Genomic DNA, 20979 nt, shown 5'->3' on the forward strand with positions numbered 1-20979 from the left:
CGGCTACGTGGAGTGGAGCGAGCGCGAGGCGCGCGGCACCAACCTCAAATGCCAGACCTCGCTCGTGTACGTCGCCAGGCCCTACCTCGATGGCGTCAACGTCACCGAGCGCAGGAACCTCGTCTACAACTTCAGGTGAGCGACATCTGTATATCACAACAGTTTCTTTATGTCTGAATCAGTGGCATGATTCGACAAAATAGTAAATTCATAAATATAAGCAAAAGTTTTTCGCTCCAGGAGTCTACTTGCCCGCGACCAGAAAGGCCACCTCATAGCCGGGCTCTATTTCCCGGTGGGGGGCCGCGGCAAGGACGCGCAGTTCACGCTGTTCTTCGACACAGGCACTGAGAAACATAAGACCAAATATAAGTTCAACACCTTTATCGATCCGGATGCTGTGAGTATCGGCAACGTCACTATTTCACTACTTAACACCACATGGTTAGGAAACGTAATACTTTAAACTTGTTACTGTTACTGTAACTAATGCAGGCACTCAATAGTCCCGGCTGTTTCTATGTGTTAGAACGTACGGATGTAATGTTTTGAAGCATAACAGTGCGTGTCAATGTAAACGCTTGCGTAACTTGCACGTGTCGCTGTTTGACTTTGTCTCGTGATTGCACAAGCGCTCTTTGATAAGCATTCAATTATATTATACCATTAACTACGCTTTTTAATTGTATTTCCGTTGATAAAGCGCAGCATCTAGCCTCATAAACGATAGTACTTGAGAATTTAATTTTGATTCAAATGACATTAATTTAAGTTGTTGGTGCAAGTAAATATCCACTGGCTTTAAACATTCCAGTCGTGGTTTTCCATTATCTAAAACTCATATAAAAACACGTCATGTCATCGTCATTTTATGAGAGTTCTCTCAATATTTTTGTCATAACAGACATTTTATAAAATGTCTTCTTTCACAATACGACCACAACATTAACATAACTTATGAGTTGTGATTGAGAATAAACATTTATTGCAAACAATTTACAAAACAAATATTCCTACACGCGCTAAACTTCTATTTTTTTCTATACTAGCTTTCGACCGAGACTCCGTCCGAGCGAAACTAAAAAACAAAGTAGCCTATGTGTTCTTCCAGACTATCTTCTATATCTATGCAAAATTTTATAGAAATCCGTTCAGCTGTTCAGTCTACAAACTCTAACAAACATCCATCTAAACTTTCGCATTTATAATATTAGTATGATTATACATTTAAAATTACTTGCATTATATTAACAATATAGTTACGTATGCATTACAAACAAAACTCATGTTAGAAGTTAAATTGTGTTATAGTTGGAAACTTAGTTTAGTACTTTACGACCTCGCAACATAGTTTAGAGTATCTAGGGATTGAAAATTTCTAAGTTGAATTTCTGAAATTAATAACTACTAGCTATTGTTCGCGACTTCGTCCGATTGAAATTAAAAATTAATAAAAAATATACCCTATGTTACTGACAGATAAATTACCTTTCTAATAGTGAAAGAATTGAAATCAGCCAAATAGTTTTTGAGTTATTTCAATACATACAAAAATCCTAAAATACAATCTTTTCCTCGTTATAATATTAGTATAGATACACATAGACATATTATACAATTGAATTTTGTGTTGTCACTTTTGTGCTTAAAAATAAGATATATCGAAAAATAATATCGTTATTTTCTATTTGATATCTATTTTTACTCCAACTTATAAATTTTATAACATATTAAACTCGGTATCTGAATAAAACATAAGTTTTTGTTATCTATGTCGTAGTAATTGTCTAATAAATAATGTATTTGTTTCAACGATGTTATGGGAATGCAAATGACTTTCTGTAATAACTGATTGTCAGTTCCACGCACACTATAATCAAATGTTTTGATTAATTCATATTTTAATGAATACCTATCTATTTTATTTCGATCGATAACGTGAGTAAATTCGACACGCATGGGCGTCGTCGGTTGGAATAAGAACTGAAAAAAATGTAAAATTGATATAAAAATTTCTTTGAATGAGACCATATTACCTTCTTGACCAAGCCTGAATAAATCCTAAAATAATAACAATTTAAAAAGTAACTCATAAATCTATATACATCTTACTAATATAATAAATGAGAATGTTTAGATGGATGGATGTTAGTTTAAACGGCAGAACGAATCTCGATGAAATTTGGCATAAATTTCGACCATTTGACTCTATAGTTATATGGTCATGTGTAGAACACATAGGCTACTTAATTTTTCTTTTTTATTCCACTTGGATGGAGTCGCAGACGAAATCTTGTAGATAATATTCCTAAAGATTGGGTAATAAATGCTTTATGGCTAATAACAGATTATAAATTACGTATGTTTTAATCTATGTCACTTTAACAGATACCAAAATCGATATCCGAGAAAGTGGATATTTGCAACGCGCTGTTGAATTACAAGAAAGGTGAGTTACGGAGTATTATCTGCCGGCTGGCGGTGGTGATCTCCGACCAGAGCTTCATCGACCAGCTGCTGGAAATCAACGATGACATTTGCCGCATGTGTCTCTGACAGGCGCGTGACGGCGGCAACATGGCCGCCAATCCGCGCCAACACGCAACATTTGTTTGTTGTTGTTTGTTGTTGTTTGTTGCTTTGTCTTTTAATGTTGTTTTCTTAATTAAAAGATTTTTTTTATTATATTTCAAATCGGTAATGGGTTTATTTTGAAATTAGTTTTTTTTTCTTAATAAATTAAGATTTTTTTTATATACTTTTTTTTTAAATTGTACTTAATTCTTTATTTGACGTACCTATTGGTTTATATTTTACTTAAATATATTATTTGACTGAATACGCAGTTTTATTATTTTCATTCTTTTAAATGTTTGTATTTATTTTGTTAGATAAAAACGCAAAACTTTCAAAAAAGCCTTTTTAAAAAGTGATAGTTTTATTGATCGATGAACACATACGAAGAAAACAAGCTAACATGAAACAAAAAATAGCTAATACCTTTAAAGATATTTATGAAAATGTTATGAAGATTTTATTTTTCCATCTTCTCCGAGTGCAATTTCTGCAACGAAAACGATAGGTTTGTTTGTTTTTATATTTAGTAGATTGAAAAATATCAAAGAACATAATTTTACCATCGAAAACAAATTTGAATTTGTAGTATTTTACAATTTATTAAAATGGTCAAATTTTCATTCCCTTGCACAGTCTTATTTAGCGAATTAGAAAATTAAAATCAAATATTATTAAATGGTCATATAAAGGCATTTATTGAGACTACGTTTTTTTACTTTTTTAAAGTCTTAAATTTCCTTATTGTAAAATTATTTGTCCTATCCCATATAAGGATTTAGTTTCCAAATTATTGCATTTTGTTTGATGTGATACATTTGTTTACGAAATCCCTAGAAGCAATTTATGAAATAATAGATTTTGGTTATAAATATTTTTTACTGTTATTGTAAAGGTCGATAATGTGGGTATTTAAAAATATGTTAAACGATAGACTGCTATTAACGGAGTGTACCTAAAAAGCTAAACCTAGTGATATATTTACTAAAAAATGAGTTTGATCAGGAATATAAAACCTTCGTCATATGGCAAAAAAAAACAAGAAAATAAAAAAAAGGCGATTGGCCATTTTTATATTCCTGGTTATACTAAAATTAGATTTTATCGAGTTATTTAAAATCTTTGCAATGTTAATATGTAAATACAAATTTTTCTACATATTGAGTAATCGAGTATTAACCAAGACATATTTGTTACCATAATTTCGTATATTTGCTACAACTGAGTATTCAAAGTTATTTAATAAAATGTTAAAAACCACTTTTGTATAGATTTATTTCCTACTAGCCTTCGCCTGGCGACTCCGTCCGCGAGGAATTAAAAAAAAACAAAAACGTGTAGCCTATGTGTTCTTCCAGACAAATTACATCGAAATCCGTTCAGCCGTTTAGGCTACAAACTCTAACAAAAATCCGTCTAAACTTTCGCATTTATAATATTAAGAAGATGGATTAAAAAACCATATACCCTAAAGAAATTGACTGAATTTAAAAATGTCAGACAATACATTTTAGTCATTATTTTGGAGTTCTAGTAAACCACGGTTAGATATTTCAAATTCCTTAAAAAAATTATATATTTGACACGCAAACAACAAAGGTTAAATAAAACACCAAATAGATTTCATATCTTTATTTGAATATCATAAATAACATCCAACAATAAAATTGTATTGGAATCCACTTTCTACTGACATTGATTTTTACAAGACCTATTCACATTTAACTTGGCACGTCGGAAACATGTACACTGTACTAGCCGACGTGCCAATTCCGGTTACATTTATTTCAGCTATTCAAACACTTGTATCAATATTGTCATAGGTTTTTTTATTGAAAGACAATATACATAAAAGTATTTTAGCTAGTTTCAAATATTACATCTAATCTTATTCATACTAAATTAAAACTATTGAGAAATGGGTCAAAAACACTGAACAGAAAATAGACAGTTTTTTTTTGTGCTTAGTTGATTTTCACCAATTTAACGAACGATAGAGAAAGAAAACTCTCAGTAACGCCTTTTCGCGAGTTTTGGAACGAAGAAAAAGTCGTTGATAACAATAACGACTTGGAGTATAGCACGAAAATTTTCAAGAAAGCATCGACATAATCACTCTAGTTTGGAAATTTTCGTGCTAGGTTCCGTTTTTTTAACGCGCCTAGTAATGTTGTGACGAAACACCATCAGAGCTAAAATGGCGAAAATCAAATATGCATAAAATAGCCTGTCCATAGAGATCAGTGGTCCAAAAATACCCGTCACTGAAGTTACAAACACAGACATACTTAAAGTCATATTAAGATGAAAAAAGCCAAGTAAAATTTATCTCTAATAATTTTAAGTAAGATAAAATTTAATAATGCCCTTTATTCAAAAGATATTAAACTTTCACATATTTTTAAAAATTACTAAAAATCTGAATTAACAAAAAAATGCTTCTAAAACAGAAATTACCTAAAGGTGGGGTGATATAGGATCTATTGAAAAACCTTATTTCCTTAACAATAAAGTTTTATTCTATTTCAAGTTAATATCAAGATATTTGCCTCATCGTCACAAGTTTAAATAACTTAATATCAAGCGATCCGTTGCTCGTTTGCCCGCTTTTCTTATAAAAAAAAATAAACGGAAACTCCGTCAGTTTGTCTAAAACATAAACTATTTGTACGAAATTGAATCTTATTACCTACAAAATACGGTTTAATATAAAACCCATACATTAGTCGTATAGTTTATATTTTTAATATTTCGCACTTAAGTTTAAAACTACATTATTGTAGGTAGACATAATTAATAGAAATTTCAATCTACCGTCTTTCTGAGTTAACAACAAAATTACCTTAACACGATCAATGCGTCAAAATGTCGCATTTAAAGTGTAAAAAACGCTGCCATATTTAAACGTTCAAATAAAATCAAAGAAATTTTAGAATGTAAGAAAAATAGTATTTTTTCAAACAGAAACGTTGAAAATCACAAATTAATACTTAAAACTCGACAGAAAAAAAGACAAAATAAATTATTGGTCATATTTGACAGCTCACCTCGTCTAGACATTACAATAGTATCAGAAGTACAATCGCGGAAACGCACGGTGTTTTACTTTCACAAACTCGCCTTATTCCTTATCCAATTAGGTAGTTGCACAAACGAAAGGATAATAAAAACCAATTATCCATATAAAACTATTTTTTCCTAATTTAAAAGGTACATTATTGGTTATTGTTCCGATTCTGTAACTATCGTAGCTTTTAAATTGAAATACGACCAGATTTCCTCATTGTACAATCAAGCAAACTGTCCATGTTCCGTAAATACTACAATCATTTGAAAATTTAGAAACGAGACGTAGAACAAAATACAATGCTTATAAGTACAAAAATGTCAGTTAGTACATGGATAGTTTTTTTTAGTTATACCTTAGTTAGCACTTATTAGTTATTTATAGGAAGTGCAGATTGTCTCGTAAAAATGGGACCCACCTGCACTACCTTTCGGATAAAAAAGAATTATCAAGATCGGTCCACTAGCGGCGGAGTCATACCGTAACACATAAAAAAACATACAGACGAATTGAGTACCTCCTTCTTTTGGGAAATCGGTCAATAAACAAACCACATAAGAGTAACAGTGCAGATTTCCGCGACTGTACATTTTATAGAACATTGGTAAATCCTTGATAGTATTTGTGTGGTGTAATGTCAGTATATCTGTCGGTGTCGGTGTCGGTGTCAGTGCTCAGTTGTCAGCATGTCGGTGTCGGTTGACGTGCTTGTGTCGCTGACGCTTGGGGTGCGGAGTGCCGTACACGTCGCGGACACTCGGACTGGAATAAACAGTAACATTAAATTTTACTAATCTTTACTAATACAAGCTGTTGTTCGCGATTTCGCCCGCGTTTTGATTGAAAAAAAAAATAGACAATGTTACTGAAAACGTAGCTATTTAACGGTGAAGGATTTTTAAAATCCAGTAGTTTTTGAGTTATTTCAATACGTACAAAAATCCAAATATTTCCTCTTAATAAAATTAGTACTTTATTGTTAGATTTATAACTCAATAATAACTGAGACGATTTCAATCTTTCACCATTAGAAAGACACGTTATCAGTAAGTTACATAGGATTTCACGGGCGAAGTCGCAAAAAACAGTTAGTATACGTAAGTTTGGATAAGTTTATTAGAGTTTGTAGCCTAAACTGCTGAACAGATCACGATGAAAATTGGAATGTAGAGAATGGTCTGGAAGAGCACATAGGCTACTTACTTTTTTTTTAATTTCTCGCAAACAGTATCGCGGGCGAAAACAATATATACAGCCGAATATTGAAACGAATTTAAACACTTTGATGACGACAAACGCTTTCAACGACAGATGTACATTTTAATGGAATTAGTTCAAACATGGGATAAGACGATGTTAATGTCGTTTCAGTATACAACCCGATACAAAGTAATCTATGGGAATAACTTAACCCTTGTCTTAGGACCATAAAAATCCTTTTCAGATGTCTTATGTAATTTTTTAAAGACCAAATGTAGTCAAATTTAATATTATAATAGGAATTACAATTGTTATTGTGCGTTATGTAATTAGTTAAATTGTTAAATAACATAGATGCATAATCTATAGATATCTAATCTAAAGCATAAAATTGAGACAAAAACACTTAAAAATCCCTTTTTGAAGTAAATTCCTTCAGTATTTTCAATTATAATGCAAAATTACATTTTGACTTCTAATATAGATGACAAAATTATAAGAAATCCATCTATAGATTACATATCTATAAGTATTTTTTATTCCGATTCAAATTTAAGAAAAAATCAAATCAGAATAAAGCATCAAAACCATTTCTTAATTATTTTTAAATATTGCTAAGATTAAAATGGGCTAAAAACTACAAAAGCTTCATGCGTAGTTTGAAAATGTCAACACTAAATAGCCATACATACAGCGAGGAAATAGTAAATAGTAAATATATATAAATTACTATGTTTAATAGTAGCGCCGTCTCCAATATCTGTAATATCGAATATGTAATATTACAATTGTGCGATTATTTTGTGTTCTGTGTAAATACCAGTTAATTTACATTATAAACAAATTTAAAAATGCGGTAATTCTGAAGTTTGTATACGCATTAGTTGCTTAGTTATTACAAGTGCAATATTTTATAAATATCATTAATAAACCAAAATTACTAGTATTGACCATTTTAGTCATTTACAAACTAAAATGGTATATTAATGTGGTAAGAAATTGGGCACTTTTTGATGTGTTTGAGTGATGTGTCCTGTATGTTACCTGGAATGGTGCGCGTGCGCAGCGAGCGGGCTGGCGGCGGCGCGCGGCGTGCGGCGGCTGCTCGCCCGGCGCGCCCTGCAACCTGCCACGTGCTCACTGCCTCGCTACCACATGCTACCACATTCTACCACAAACTACCACATTCTACCATAAACTACCACATTCTACCACAAATTACCATAAACTACCACATACTACCATACAACAAACAAACACCTCAACTCATACTAGCTGTTACCCACTTCCTATAGAATAAAAATCGAATCCCCTATTCCAGATTTTCCTATCGCTATACCAAAAATCTAGAAACACTAATAACGAAGACATTCAAAGAATATATAGATAAGACATAGGAAACATTTTTCCACTGGTAACTTTTTATGGTAATATCTCGATGTTGATACGCAGAGACGCATCTTAGTATTTTAATTATTTGTGATTCTAACTAAATCAGGTAGCGCTAGTAATTATGTGAAAAGTGTCAACTCTGCCTACTCTATTTACTTTTGAATCTCTGACTAAAAATAACAATGTGCCCCTACCGAAGGAATCCCTTCTGGCTGACATTACGTACAATAAAAATTCTTATATTTTGAAAAACATCCATTTTATACATACAAAAACCAGCCAGACGAAGATAAAATAAATAGAAATATAATACTAAGAAAAAAGCATTTAACTACAAGCTAAATATTTGAAACATCTAAACATGCTCACAAATACAAAAAACATAAATAAAATTCAAATTCTACAAGAGTATTGTATTCATGTAAATCACGTAGTGTACATAGCAGGTACAATCGCGGAAATACGCGGTGTCACACTTTAGTATACCTTGTTCATTGCATAGACAATCATATCCTACGAATAACGCACATCAATACAGACAAATAAAAAGACAACGTTCACGTCTAATTTTTTGGTATCCCGTCATTTATGCAAATCATTGCTACATAATTGGCTATACTATTATAATAAAGCGTAAACACACACTTCTTTGTTGCCTAAGATGTCAGCAATTACAGCATATTTTTGAATAATTCTTTTTTTAATTAAAAGCCCTACACTTACGTCACGCTTTAGGCTATATATTTTCACGCAATTAAACTTAGGGGGTAAATATTTTGGATAAAAACCCTAATGTGGGAAAGAGACCATAAGTTGCTGTCAACATCAAGGAAGCAAGATTGCCGAGTTCTGTCATGTCCTGTCATTTTGACATTTGCTATTGACAATTAGACACATGCATATAATAAAACAATTTTATGCTGATGAAATCGCACGGAAACAGCTAGTTTATAATATAATACTGGACAAACTGTCTTATTTCCAGTACATTTTAGAACAAGTCAAAATTTTTCAAAGTGGCACACCGCGGATTTCCCCGACTGTACATATTATGTATAATATTTGTGTGTGTATGTAGTGCACATACCCGGCGGACGTGGCGGGCGCGGGCGGCGCGGGCGGCGCGGGCAGCGCGAGACGCGGCGGGGAGCGCCGTCCAGCGATAGCTTCGCGGGAACGCATCTGACCAGAACCTGCCTTCGTTTGGAACTCCCTGAAAAATATCACACAGGGAATGTTAAAAATACAACAGTGGTTTAACAGCGGTAGTGCCCGCTTTAATATCTTCGCACGAATGGGCCGGCACGCCCGGTGTAATACCACGACCACACAGAAAACAGGCGTGAAGTGGAAGCAATTCCGTCTGATGAGTGTGTGGTGCCGGAGACCAAATTTTAGTCCGTTTCCCTTTCGACCCTTTTCTTAAGAGGAAAGGATGGGAAGGAAAAGTGGATTTGACGGTGGAGGAAACGCATAGGATGGGGAAATATTCTTTTTATGTGTGTCTCCTCCTCCGTCAATGAAGGGTAGGCAACGCATCTGCAATTGCGGATGTCTATGGGCAGCGGTCGCTTTCCATTTCGGTGGATGCAGGTGGCCGCTTGCTCGTTTGCTACCTTATATTTAAAAAAAACTGTAAAAATACCAATTTAAAGCATATATTATCACTTCAATAGAATTAAAATTAAGCAGTGCACTTGCTTCGTGAAGTAATAATTTAGTAAAGTCAAAATACAATCATGAAATTTGTTGGTATTCGATTAAAAAGCTACAGTTGACATAGAGACAATGCAGAAAAATACCTAATACGCAGCTTTTAAATATTTGAAATAAAAATATTAGTTATTGGTACACGGATAATTGTTTTTTTTTAATCCTGTCAATTACTATTTATTGCTTTTAAATTAGTTATCTATAAGAGGCAGTTTGTCTCATTGCAAGAGATTGCATTGATTGGCATTTTTCTGTAAGTGTTAGACCGCGGCTTTCCGCGACTGTACCTTACAAAACCATCCAAGTTCCCTCACCTATCAAACTCCTCAGCTTCCTCCTCCTCAATGTTGATGAACTCCTGGCGCTCCTCCGCGTCTCCGGAGTAATAGTTCTGCTCGCGTTCTATGAGGTGAGCGCGCTCGCCGATGTGGTGGCCTGAAGATATAAACAGAACACTTAGTTATCCATCCATACAAAAGCGTCAGTGGTTCAGTGGTTTAGCACTTGGTCTTGGGTTCGAATCCCGCTGTACCAATGTGATTTTCGATTTTTCTTATGTACATAATGTACCCGACGTTCTTACGGTGAAGGAAAACATCATGATGTCTGCACATATCGGCGAAGAAATTCAAAGATATGTGTGAAGTCAACCAACAGTGCAGCGTAGTTGATTTATGACCTAGTCACCCTAACTTAGGGTAGGCTCCGAACCCCTCGGTGGGGACTTATAGTAAGTCAACAACTAACTTAGTAATCAAATCTAAGATAAATTAACCCTGTTTCTACAAGCATGCGCCAAAATAACGTAGCAATTGTTGCTAATGGAACAGAAGACGGAAGACAAGAGGATGTTTCCCCTACCTCTGCGACTTCCACTATCCTACCATCCTTTCTTTAAAACAGAGAAAACAAGTAGAATAAAATTAGGCGTCCAACAATTTTGTACAGCCTCCATTTCGATTTTTATATTTTCCATCTATACTATTATAATAAAGCGTAAATACACGCTTCTGTGTTGCCTAAGATGTCAGCAATTACAGCATATTTTTAAACAATTATTTCTTTAAATAAAAAGCCTTACACTTACATCACGCTTTAAGCTACATATTTTCACGCCATTAAAGTAAGTGGTAAATATTTTGAATAAAAGCCCTAATGTGGGAAAGAGACCATAAGTTGCTGCCAACATCAAGGAAACAAGATTGCAATAGTAAGGTAATTGATATTTTGACATTTGCAATTGAGAATTTGATAAATAGCGTTTTCATACTTTCATGCGCAAGGATTCGGACGGGAACAGTTAGTAACAAATAAATGCCATTTGTAAACTACTGTGGTCTCGATTATTTAAAGTTTAATAAACGATTGTGTTTTTTTAAATCCAACACAAATGTTTCTGGAAAATATATATCTATTCTAATAGCATAAAGAGGAAATATTTGTATTTTTGTATGTATTTGATTCACGCAAAAACTACTATTAAAAATTCTTTCGCCATTAGAAAGGTACGTAAATCTGTGAGTTACATAGGCTATATTTTTTCATTTCTTTATTATTATTTTTAAATATCATGCGGATGGGGTCGCGGGCAAAAGCTACTGTTATACAAAACGATAGGTTCTCTAGTGTTGACATTTACTACTATGGAATTATAGCAATACGTGACGTCACGTTTACCTTACTCACATTTTAGCAATACAATTCGAGTCTGTGCGTTAATTTCGTGACCTCATATTTGTTTTATTTCATGTGAGTATAACTTGATGAGATAATTGTATTTTTGAATGTATTGAAATAACTCAAAAACTACTGGACGGATATAAAAAATTCTTTCGCTATTAAAAACTACGTTATCAGTGAGTAACTTAAGCTATATTTTTACTATTTTTTCAAACGGACGAAATCGCGAGCAACATCTAGTACATAATATAGTTAATGCTGGTACATAATTATAAACATAACGTAATTTAATAATCTTGTAACACATGTATATCAAACCTAAAAAGTTTTATATATATACAGGTTGTTCACATGTCTTAAAACAAAATCTACTGTTTTAATATCTTAAAAATTGTTCAGATATACAGGTTATATAAGATACAGGGTGTTCATTGAATAACTTACCAATGGACATCTTCTTGGTGCCAGTGCGGGAGTCCTGCATGGTGTTGCGCGTCTCCTTGATGCCGTTGGGGCCGTACTTGGTGCTGCTGGACGAGCTGATAACCTGGAGAGGAGGTACTGTTATGAGGGCACTATCATTATTATAATATAATTTGAAATATGATAATTAAACGATTTTTTTAGTTTGTTTTGATTAAAACTATAAATTACATAAAATCACGTCAAAATTAAAGAAACCATTTTTTTTTATATATCTATACTAATATTAAAAAGAGGAAAGATTTGCATGTATTTAAATAACTCAAAAAGTACTGGGCTAATTTCAAAAATCATATCATAAAACATAGGCTATGATTTTTTTAATCTCACGCGGATGAAGTCGTGAGCAACAGGTAGTTAATTTTAAAGTTAAAATAAAAATGAAATTATGTTGTAAAAAACAGCTGATGTTATGATTATGCAAACAAAAGTGTTACAACAGAAATATGTAAAAATTAAAAAGTTTTATATCATTATTTGTCTATGGTTTGTAAGCTGGTATAGTATTCCGAGTTACCTGAGGTTGGCCGTTGGGTCCACTAGACATCACAATGGTGCTCCTGCTGAAGGAAGTGCCGACGCCCATCGGCCCGCTCATAACTGAAACCACATATTAACACCTTCAATGCCACTCCATGACACTTATGTGACATAGGAATAAATTCATGAAATTGTTGAAAACGCTAATGTTCAACAAGGTCATCATACTAATATTATAAATGCGAAAGTTTAGATGGATGGATGGATAGATGGATGGATGGATGGATAGATGTTTGTTAGCGTTTGTAGCCTAAACGGCTGTACGGATCTCCATGAAATTTGGCACAGGTTTAGAGTATAGTCTGGAAGAACACATAGGCTACTTTTTATCCCGGGAATAGTTACGGTTCCCGTGTGATTTATTTATTTAGTTTTTTAATGTTTATTCGATCATTCTGCAACGGTTCAATATATCTTATTGAAATTTGGCATAGATATAAAACAAAGTCTGGAGGACACATGAGATAAGCTTCATCCCCGAGAAATGTCCGGTTCCCGAGGGATACGTAGCTTTTTGTAATTTACATAGATTTATGTTTTCGAATACCACGCGGACGAAGTCGCGGGCAACAGCTCGTAAATAATATTTTTATCTTTAGTCAAATTTATTTATTGAAAGACAACACCAAGAAAACTGATGCAAAAACCATATTGGTTAAATGTTAGGAAGAGAGTGAGAGAGTCAAATTTATTTATATCTTATAGCTTTTACCGGAGAATCCGTCCGCGCGGAATTAAAAAATACTTAGTAAATAGCCTATGTGTTCATACAGACTATGTTCTAAATCTTATCACGATTTGTTAAGCTTATTTGGAAATACAAAGTAACAAACATCCATACATCCAAGACTTCGCAATTTAGAACTTTATATGTTAAAGCATGATATATTTTACTTAACCATTTACTTAGTGTGCAATAAAAAGGATAAGAATTCCCGAGCTTAAATGTTTCCTTTTTAGGAAATCATAAAAAATCTACAATAGGCAATAAACAATAGTAATACGCTAAAAGCATCGCAAAAAGGTGTACTAGCGCTAGTCGCGATGTGCGCAGCGGTCCCACGACCTTCCCAGTCGATCGATCTCCGATCTCGGGATACACACTTACCAACCAGGGTAACTAAGTAGGGTTGCCAAACACTATCGACTTTGTACAATTTTGTACGATTTTAAATCGTATTATCGTATATCGTATTTAATCGATTTTTAATCGTACGACGTAAAAACTAGTGCCGTCTGTCAAAGCTTGGAAATTGTAGCAAATATTTCATCGCATTTTTGCAATGACTACCTTTCGCCCGTGAATCTGCGTGGAATTAAAATAAACAAAAGTAATTAGCCAATGTCTTTTTCCAGGCTATGTTCTTGTTCTCTAACAAACATCAATCTATCTGTACTGTATGCTTGGGACGTCTGCTCCTGTCGGTGGCTCGGACACGACTGACTTGCTGGCATGACACCATGACACAAGTAAACAGTGTAGCCATACACTAAACTATCCATCTAAATATCCATCATGTGAACCATACCAGTCGTTTTTAGTTACACTATGTTAGCATAATGCAACAAGGATATCAGAACTTGTGAGAGAAACTTTTCTATTCTGTCAGGAATAGTGTAAAATGTATATGGATGTAGAAAATGGTATTTTTGCTTTTTTATGTATGATACTTTAGGTAATTTTATATAGTGTTGTTAAAAAGTCCTAAATCATATTTCATTTTATCTTAATTTTGTTTTATGCCAACCCTATCACCAGGTTGTGGCAGTCGTCACTTGATCATTATTCTCTACTCTCATGTTTATCAATATCGACTTGTTTACGACGTCCCGTTTGTTTACCAGACAGTGAGAATATATTTGTGAATGACCTTGGCATAATAAAAGGACTTTTTTTAAGTATGTTATGACGCAATTGCAGATATACCGCGCCATGGTGATGATCTAAGCTAGGTCTAGGAGGGGCAGATACCATTAAATGGCTTTACTTAAAATTTTAAATCCCCATACCATCCAAAAAAAATTTGCAACACCAATTTTTTTTCAAATACAAAAGTATCCATAATTTTTTATTATTATTATTAATAATCTACCAAAAAATAGGACTATTTATATGAAACCTAGTATAATTGTGTTTTAATAAAATTTAAGTAGTTTAGACATGAAATATTATTGCCACAAGTTCACTTTGTACAATAAAGTCATATTAGCATTCAATGTGTTAAGATGAATCAAGACATATTGGCGTAGAAGCACACTCATATCTGCCAGTAACACCTACATTATACACAAATACAATACATCCGTTTACCTTCTAATTTTAGTACCAAACTAGTTTCGGAATAGATTTGAATAGATACAAGATACTACTTTTTGTTGTACATGACACAACCCTATGGTACAGTAATTATTGAATCATATTTGAATTTGTCCCGGGTTCGATTCTGAGCGAAAAGGAATGTCAGATTTTTTATTCTTTAAATTATGATAAAGTAGCTGTTGCCCGCGACTTCGTCCGCGTGGTATGAGAAAACATACGAACTATATAAATAACAAAAAACTGCGTATCGCTTGAGAACCGGATATTCTCAGGGATGAACATTATCCCATTTTTATTCCAGACTATGCTCTAAACCTGTGCCAAATTTCATGGAGATCCGTTTAGCTGTTTAGTCTACAAATGCTAACAAACATCCATTCATCCATCGTTTTCGCATTTATAATATTTATATGAATAGAGTTTTGATGATGAATATAAAATTGAATATTGTGAAATTATAGTTTTTGTATGTTTACTTATTGAGACAAATTATTAAACAGAAAACATTTTATATTTTGTAACTTTGACTATAAAAATTGTGTAAAACTTCTATTGTGATGTAAGTTTATGATTGCCGCAATAATAGTGCTTAATATGTATGTTGTAGAAGTTGCAAGAACATTATCATGAATTTCCTTTTCTGCCGCAACTTTTTCTATTAAAAACTTCTGTTTTAAAAAAGTAAAGAATACAGTCAAAATTATTGTAGATACTTACAGTTTCCGCCTCCAAAGAGTCTGTTGATTGGTGGCATCTGCGGCATGAAGGGCATTAAGGAGTTGCCATGGTGTGGCCCTCCAATAGCTAGTGGGCCGCCTCCCAGCATGCTGAATGGGTCCGTCAGAAACGAGTTCATCATGTTGTTCATATGCCGCATGTGGCTCATTTGCGATCTAAACAAAACAATAACGTCATTTAAATATTTACTAGTAGAAATGCAGTGTCACTAAATCAGATAGGTACTCGAGACTCAGCTTAATAACTAAATTAACCCTTTACCGTTGAAAGCAAGCCACAGAGTTTGAGAATATAAATTGCTCTGTGACATCTAATAAGCTGCTCAAGGACTCGCTTTTGGTTTAAAACATAATTATACTACCTAGCAACAAATTGGGATGAACTGCGAGCTGGGTCATCTGCTTCACAGTACTTAGTATTACTCTGTTAAATATCTTTATCAGCCTTCATATCTGAATACACTCCCATCTTATCAATGTTCTCTTTCAACAATCCATCCATACATTCTGCCTTCCTTTACCTCTGTAGACTTGACAGGACACTTTTATCTATACATATATATACCTACTGAGCTGATATTAAAAATTCTTTCACCATTTAAAAGCTACATAGGTATCACAGAGTAACATAGGCTATAATTGTTAATTCTAGTGGGCGAAGTCGCGAGCAATAGCTAGTTAGTACATAATAATCATCATTCAGGTTTCAGTATTCACTATTACACAAAATCATGTAAAAAATGTTATGTATTGATCTTAATTCTTCTTTTCTAATATCAAGGTTATGAAAAGCAAATTTATAGAATGAAATGGTAATTATTTGGACAAGTATCCCTTGTATGCGACCAAAATTGATAATTAAGACAAAGACGGAAAAAATGACGCTAAATTAGACAAAATATTATATCAGGGCGCTGTGCTTAGTAACAAGTTACTTTCGCAAAATCAGCACGCAGTTATATCTTTTTGAGATATGTAAATTTTTGAACAATCAATACCAATTATTTCAGTATACATTATTTGAAAAATACATGCACATGGATTTCAGATTTTTTGATGAAATACACAAACTTACCCAAAAAACGATTCATCTTCCACGTCTCCCATTAGCGAACCAAACAGAGACATTTTCGTAAATATACTCAGTTATACACAAATCACAACTAAACTAAATTAATTTGATATTCAGAAAATACCACAACTGCCATAAATCTTTGCACAGTGCTTACTCCGCCGCGGAGAAAAATCGAATTCTCTGGCAAATGAAAATCTCGGAATACGAAATCACAACAAGCAGGGAGAGAAATGTTGCCAATGAAAATTTTTACCCGACCATGTACAGTGTTAAAAAATAATGTTCGTACGGAATGAGATCAACTTATCCTACTTTGTTTTATAAAATCACAATATAGTAAGTCCCCCAAGTCTCGAAAAAGTGGCACTACTTTGTTTCCTTTTCTTTATTTTATTAATTTTCATTTATTAAAAAAAAAAAAATATTTACTGTAGATTTTCGAAAAGTCTTAGAATCTGCTACGGCCATACGTTATACTTATTTATTATTCAACATAATAAAAAGCTTTCATTTTAACACAAAATAGGCCATAAGTCATAGATATTGTAATTTGTTGGCCCGAAAGCCGTAGAATACGGCAATTGTCCTAGCACTGGCAACACTGACGGATAGTGATGTGATGTGTGCACTACACAATCTACGGCTCTTCTCCAACCACATCGATTTTCGTGTTTTACATATCGATACCTTATTTTCATTGTGATAACTTTGTATTTCAAGTTCATTTTTAATTATTGCAGAAAATTATATTGTTGTTAATCGAAAATGTTTGAAAATAACCTGCTCATTTACCCATTACGCTTTATATAATTTTCAATACAGAAAAAAAACTGTAAAATCATGGACAACTCTAGAAAAACTTTTAAACTATTCTAAATTTTCCATTGATTTCTAAGACTTCACGAAAACGTGCCGATTGTTACGAAAACGTGAAAACTTTGAAACATTTCGTAAGAAGTACAGCAATTTGAAATTAGTTACCAAATAAAACCAATTCGTCCTTAAAAACTAAATCAGAAGTTTGAAAAAAAAAATATTGAGTCAAAGTATTCCGTAATAATTTTTTTAATTGGGATGCGAATCAGTTATCTGTTTGATTCTACAAATATTTTATGTACTCAATATCATAAGTAGTAATATCTCGAAGGATGAATTAAGAAAAGCATAGAACCTTTAACGAATTTTTAATTTCACAAACACGTTACAAACCAACAGTATAAATAACATTAAATAACAACGGAACGCAATTTCAATAATCACAAAGGACAATTTTTTTAATATCTTTTTCTAGCAAGACTTCCAATTGGCATTGGCAAACGAGGGTTCCCGTGGAACGACCACGCCGTAGACTTGGGATACGACGTGTAAACCTGGTCTTGTAAGCCGTTAAAACCTTTACGTTGCCTTGGCGATGGTTGCTGGAAATAAAAGAACAAGTAACATAGAAGTTTAAGGATTAAGAAAGTTACGATATTTGTAAAAACGTACCAAGCGTTCTTCATTTGTAGTTCTTTTGATATTAAGTACATCTCCGTACTGGCCAGCAAATTGATCTGGTTTTCCAGCGATGACGTTAGTGGACTCTATATTTGTGTTCTGTAATGTGTCCCCGGCAACTTTTTCAACAGCCTGTTTGTTCGGCTGAGCTCGTACCGCTTGTTGCTGAGGTACGTTTAATTTTCCCTCCGAGTATGAAGCAACTTCGTTATTGTTCGTTGGATTTTGATGTGTAAGAGATTGTGAACCTTTATACTGGTTATATAGATGTTGTAATTGATTTTTACTTGGATTTCTTCCAACTCGCCGATTACCGATGATAGATGTCTTACTAACGGTAGCTTTAACATTACTATATACCGCCGGTTTAGGGGAATCTTGTGGCGATAACGTCTGAGGTAGGGGTGGCTCTGCTTTAATATATCTACTTGCAGACACCCTTAGAATGGGTTGACCTAACGTATTGTAATCTGAATAGGCAAGTCGTTTCACGGGAGACTGTGACCGAGGTTTACTTAAAGGATTATGATCCGAAAAGACTGTTCTCTTAATAGGAGAATACGATCTAGTATGAGTTAAATCGACAGGGAAAATTGGCACTTTTTCTATTTTCATTGATGAAGGAACCGGTGGTAGCTCGGTACCTTCGTAAGGATCCTGTGTAGTTACATATGGCTCGTAAGCATTCTCATTGCCTGATACATTTTGTATTGCATTGCTTGGAGTCTCTGGCATATATTGCGGTTGGGCAGGCAATATTGGTTCTTGGTATTGTGGCTGTTGTACCATTTGTTTACTAGGATCTTGAGTTAAGGTGGTATACACTTGTTGTGGGCGTACTTCACTACTGTATTGATAGTTCACTTGTTCCGGACTCGGTGCGACTGGTTGACTCAATTGTGGTTGACTCAAGTGTTCGGTAGGGATGGTACTTTGTGGGACTGGGCTTGGGAGAGCAGCGGGTTGCGCTGGTATATCAGCGGGTACAACATTTTGCAGCTGTCCTTGGTTCAAAATGTTTGCCGTTCTACTAATACCTCTCGAGTTACCGCTCATTAGTTTTTGGATAGTGTCTATCGCAGTCCGCTGTTGATTTGCTGGATTCATTTGTACGGCTATTGCCATAGGATCAAAACCTAAGTCTCCACCAAAGTTCTGCATTACACCAGGGAACATCTGATTGAATTTATTTACACCAGGGGCCTGTGGGCCATTAACATTTGGCGTAGCCAGTAGAGGATTGCCGTAATTCGTAGGAGAAATAGAAGGCTGGCTTGCTGGAGGATTGGCGTAAGTTGAAGAAGGAATCGAAGGATGGCTAGCTGGTGGATTGGCGTAGGATGTGGGGGGAATCGAAGGATGACTTGGAGGATTAGCATAAGCTGTGGGAGAAACCGAGGGCTGGTTCGCATGAGGATTGGTGTACATAGGAGGAGATAACGTAGGCTGGCTTGCCCCTTCCATAAGGTTCACTAAATGTCCTGGATTACTGTATTGTTGTTGATTATTCATTGAATGCATTTTTGGATCATTAGCTTGGTATGCGTTCATTTGATTGGACAAAGGAACAACTCCAACATTTCCGTGTGGTGACTGAGGGGCATCAATAAGCATTGGTTGTGTTAATGAGTTGCCGCCTCCCATCGGAGTTTCATTTACAATTGGTTTCTGTCCACTCATCATCATGCTTACTATATTCGAACCCATATCCGCTGGTCCGCCACCTCCCGACATATGACCACCTCCTGTCATATGACCACCGCCTGTCATATGTCCACCTCCCAATCCGCCCATGTGGCCTCCCATACCTCTGCTCTGATCTCCAACACCACCTTGATTATACATATTAGTCTGCCCTTGTGCAGGCATTAAAGCATTTCCGGGTGGACTATTCATAATAGTGTTAGCCGGTGTTATAGTTTTCAAATCATTATACACCTCTTGTACGACCGGTTGCATGAGATTCGAGTTTAAATATTGATAAGTGTCTGAGTAAAGTTTTGCTGGATTACATCGACCCATACAGTGGTTCATATTCTGCATTCCATTGGCTGCGTTAGGGTCCCCCCCGCAGGAACCGAATCTATTGTACCCGGGGCAGCGGCAGCAACCGCCGTGTCGATAATCTCCGGCCCCTGGTGTAGGGCTACCCATGTTTGGATGCGAACTCCTGTTATTGAATAACTTCCCCATACAACCACTGTAAGAACATAAATAATCGGCCTGTGTAATACAAACACTTGGATAGAATTGAAGAATAGTAAAATCGCACTTACCAATCTGCACTTTGTAGTTGATTCATTACGCTTCCTAATTCACTTAATATCTTTTGTTTATCCAATGCCATTTCCTTTATTACACACAAATAATTTTTTTAGCGCCGAATAAATTTCTTGTGAAAATTAAATTAATAGAACATTATAAATTTTCATCTAACATTTTGTAATCTCATTGATTGTATGACATGTAATGGATTTTGTAAATCGAATAGAATATTTTTCATTTTATGTCGGTATAAATGACCAGGCCTTTGTAGAAAATGTGCGATTTAAATAAATTGTGAATAATTAAACGGGTACTCATAGGACTTGTAAAAGAATATTATTATGTTTTTATATTTTTCCGTTTTAATTTAGTTATCAATTAATTTTCTTAAGTACATCGTAATATTTGTATCTAATTTTTGAACGTTTTAATTTTG

At 34.3% G+C, this 20979-nt stretch overlaps 3 protein-coding genes across 3 annotated transcripts; 1 reads left to right on the top strand and 2 right to left on the bottom strand.

Annotated features, from left to right (window-relative positions):
* Nucleotide 1: 1 nt before the first annotated feature.
* LOC106110698 lies at nt 2-2608 on the top strand (the record flags this gene model as incomplete). The annotated part of the gene is made up of 3 exons (XM_013292598.1): nt 2-135; nt 241-400; nt 2389-2608. Coding segments are annotated over 3 exons (462 nt in total), but the record flags the coding sequence as incomplete, so codon positions are not given.
* A 1583-nt stretch (nt 2609-4191) lies between these two features.
* LOC106110904 (myeloid leukemia factor) lies at nt 4192-17080 on the bottom strand. The gene is made up of 7 exons (XM_013292854.1): nt 16782-17080; nt 15687-15862; nt 12627-12709; nt 12071-12173; nt 10261-10381; nt 9321-9446; nt 4192-6403 (listed from the first exon to the last, which is right to left on the bottom strand). Exons 1-7 carry the CDS (start codon nt 16832-16834, stop codon nt 6316-6318), a joined length of 750 nt encoding a protein of 249 aa, XP_013148308.1. The 5' UTR covers nt 16835-17080; the 3' UTR covers nt 4192-6315.
* Nucleotides 17081-17948: 868 nt separating this feature from the next.
* Nucleotides 17949-20743, bottom strand: LOC106110954. Its single transcript, XM_013292922.1, has 3 exons — nt 20555-20743; nt 18270-20478; nt 17949-18199 (listed from the first exon to the last, which is right to left on the bottom strand). Exons 1-3 carry the CDS (start codon nt 20623-20625, stop codon nt 18056-18058), a joined length of 2424 nt encoding a protein of 807 aa, XP_013148376.1. The 5' UTR covers nt 20626-20743; the 3' UTR covers nt 17949-18055.
* Between the last annotated feature and the right edge of the window lie 236 nt (nt 20744-20979).

The sequence above is a fragment of the Papilio polytes genome, unplaced genomic scaffold (genome assembly GCF_000836215.1).
Source record: "Papilio polytes unplaced genomic scaffold, Ppol_1.0 DF824191.1, whole genome shotgun sequence".
In the NCBI taxonomy this organism is placed as follows: Eukaryota; Metazoa; Arthropoda; class Insecta; order Lepidoptera; family Papilionidae; genus Papilio; species Papilio polytes.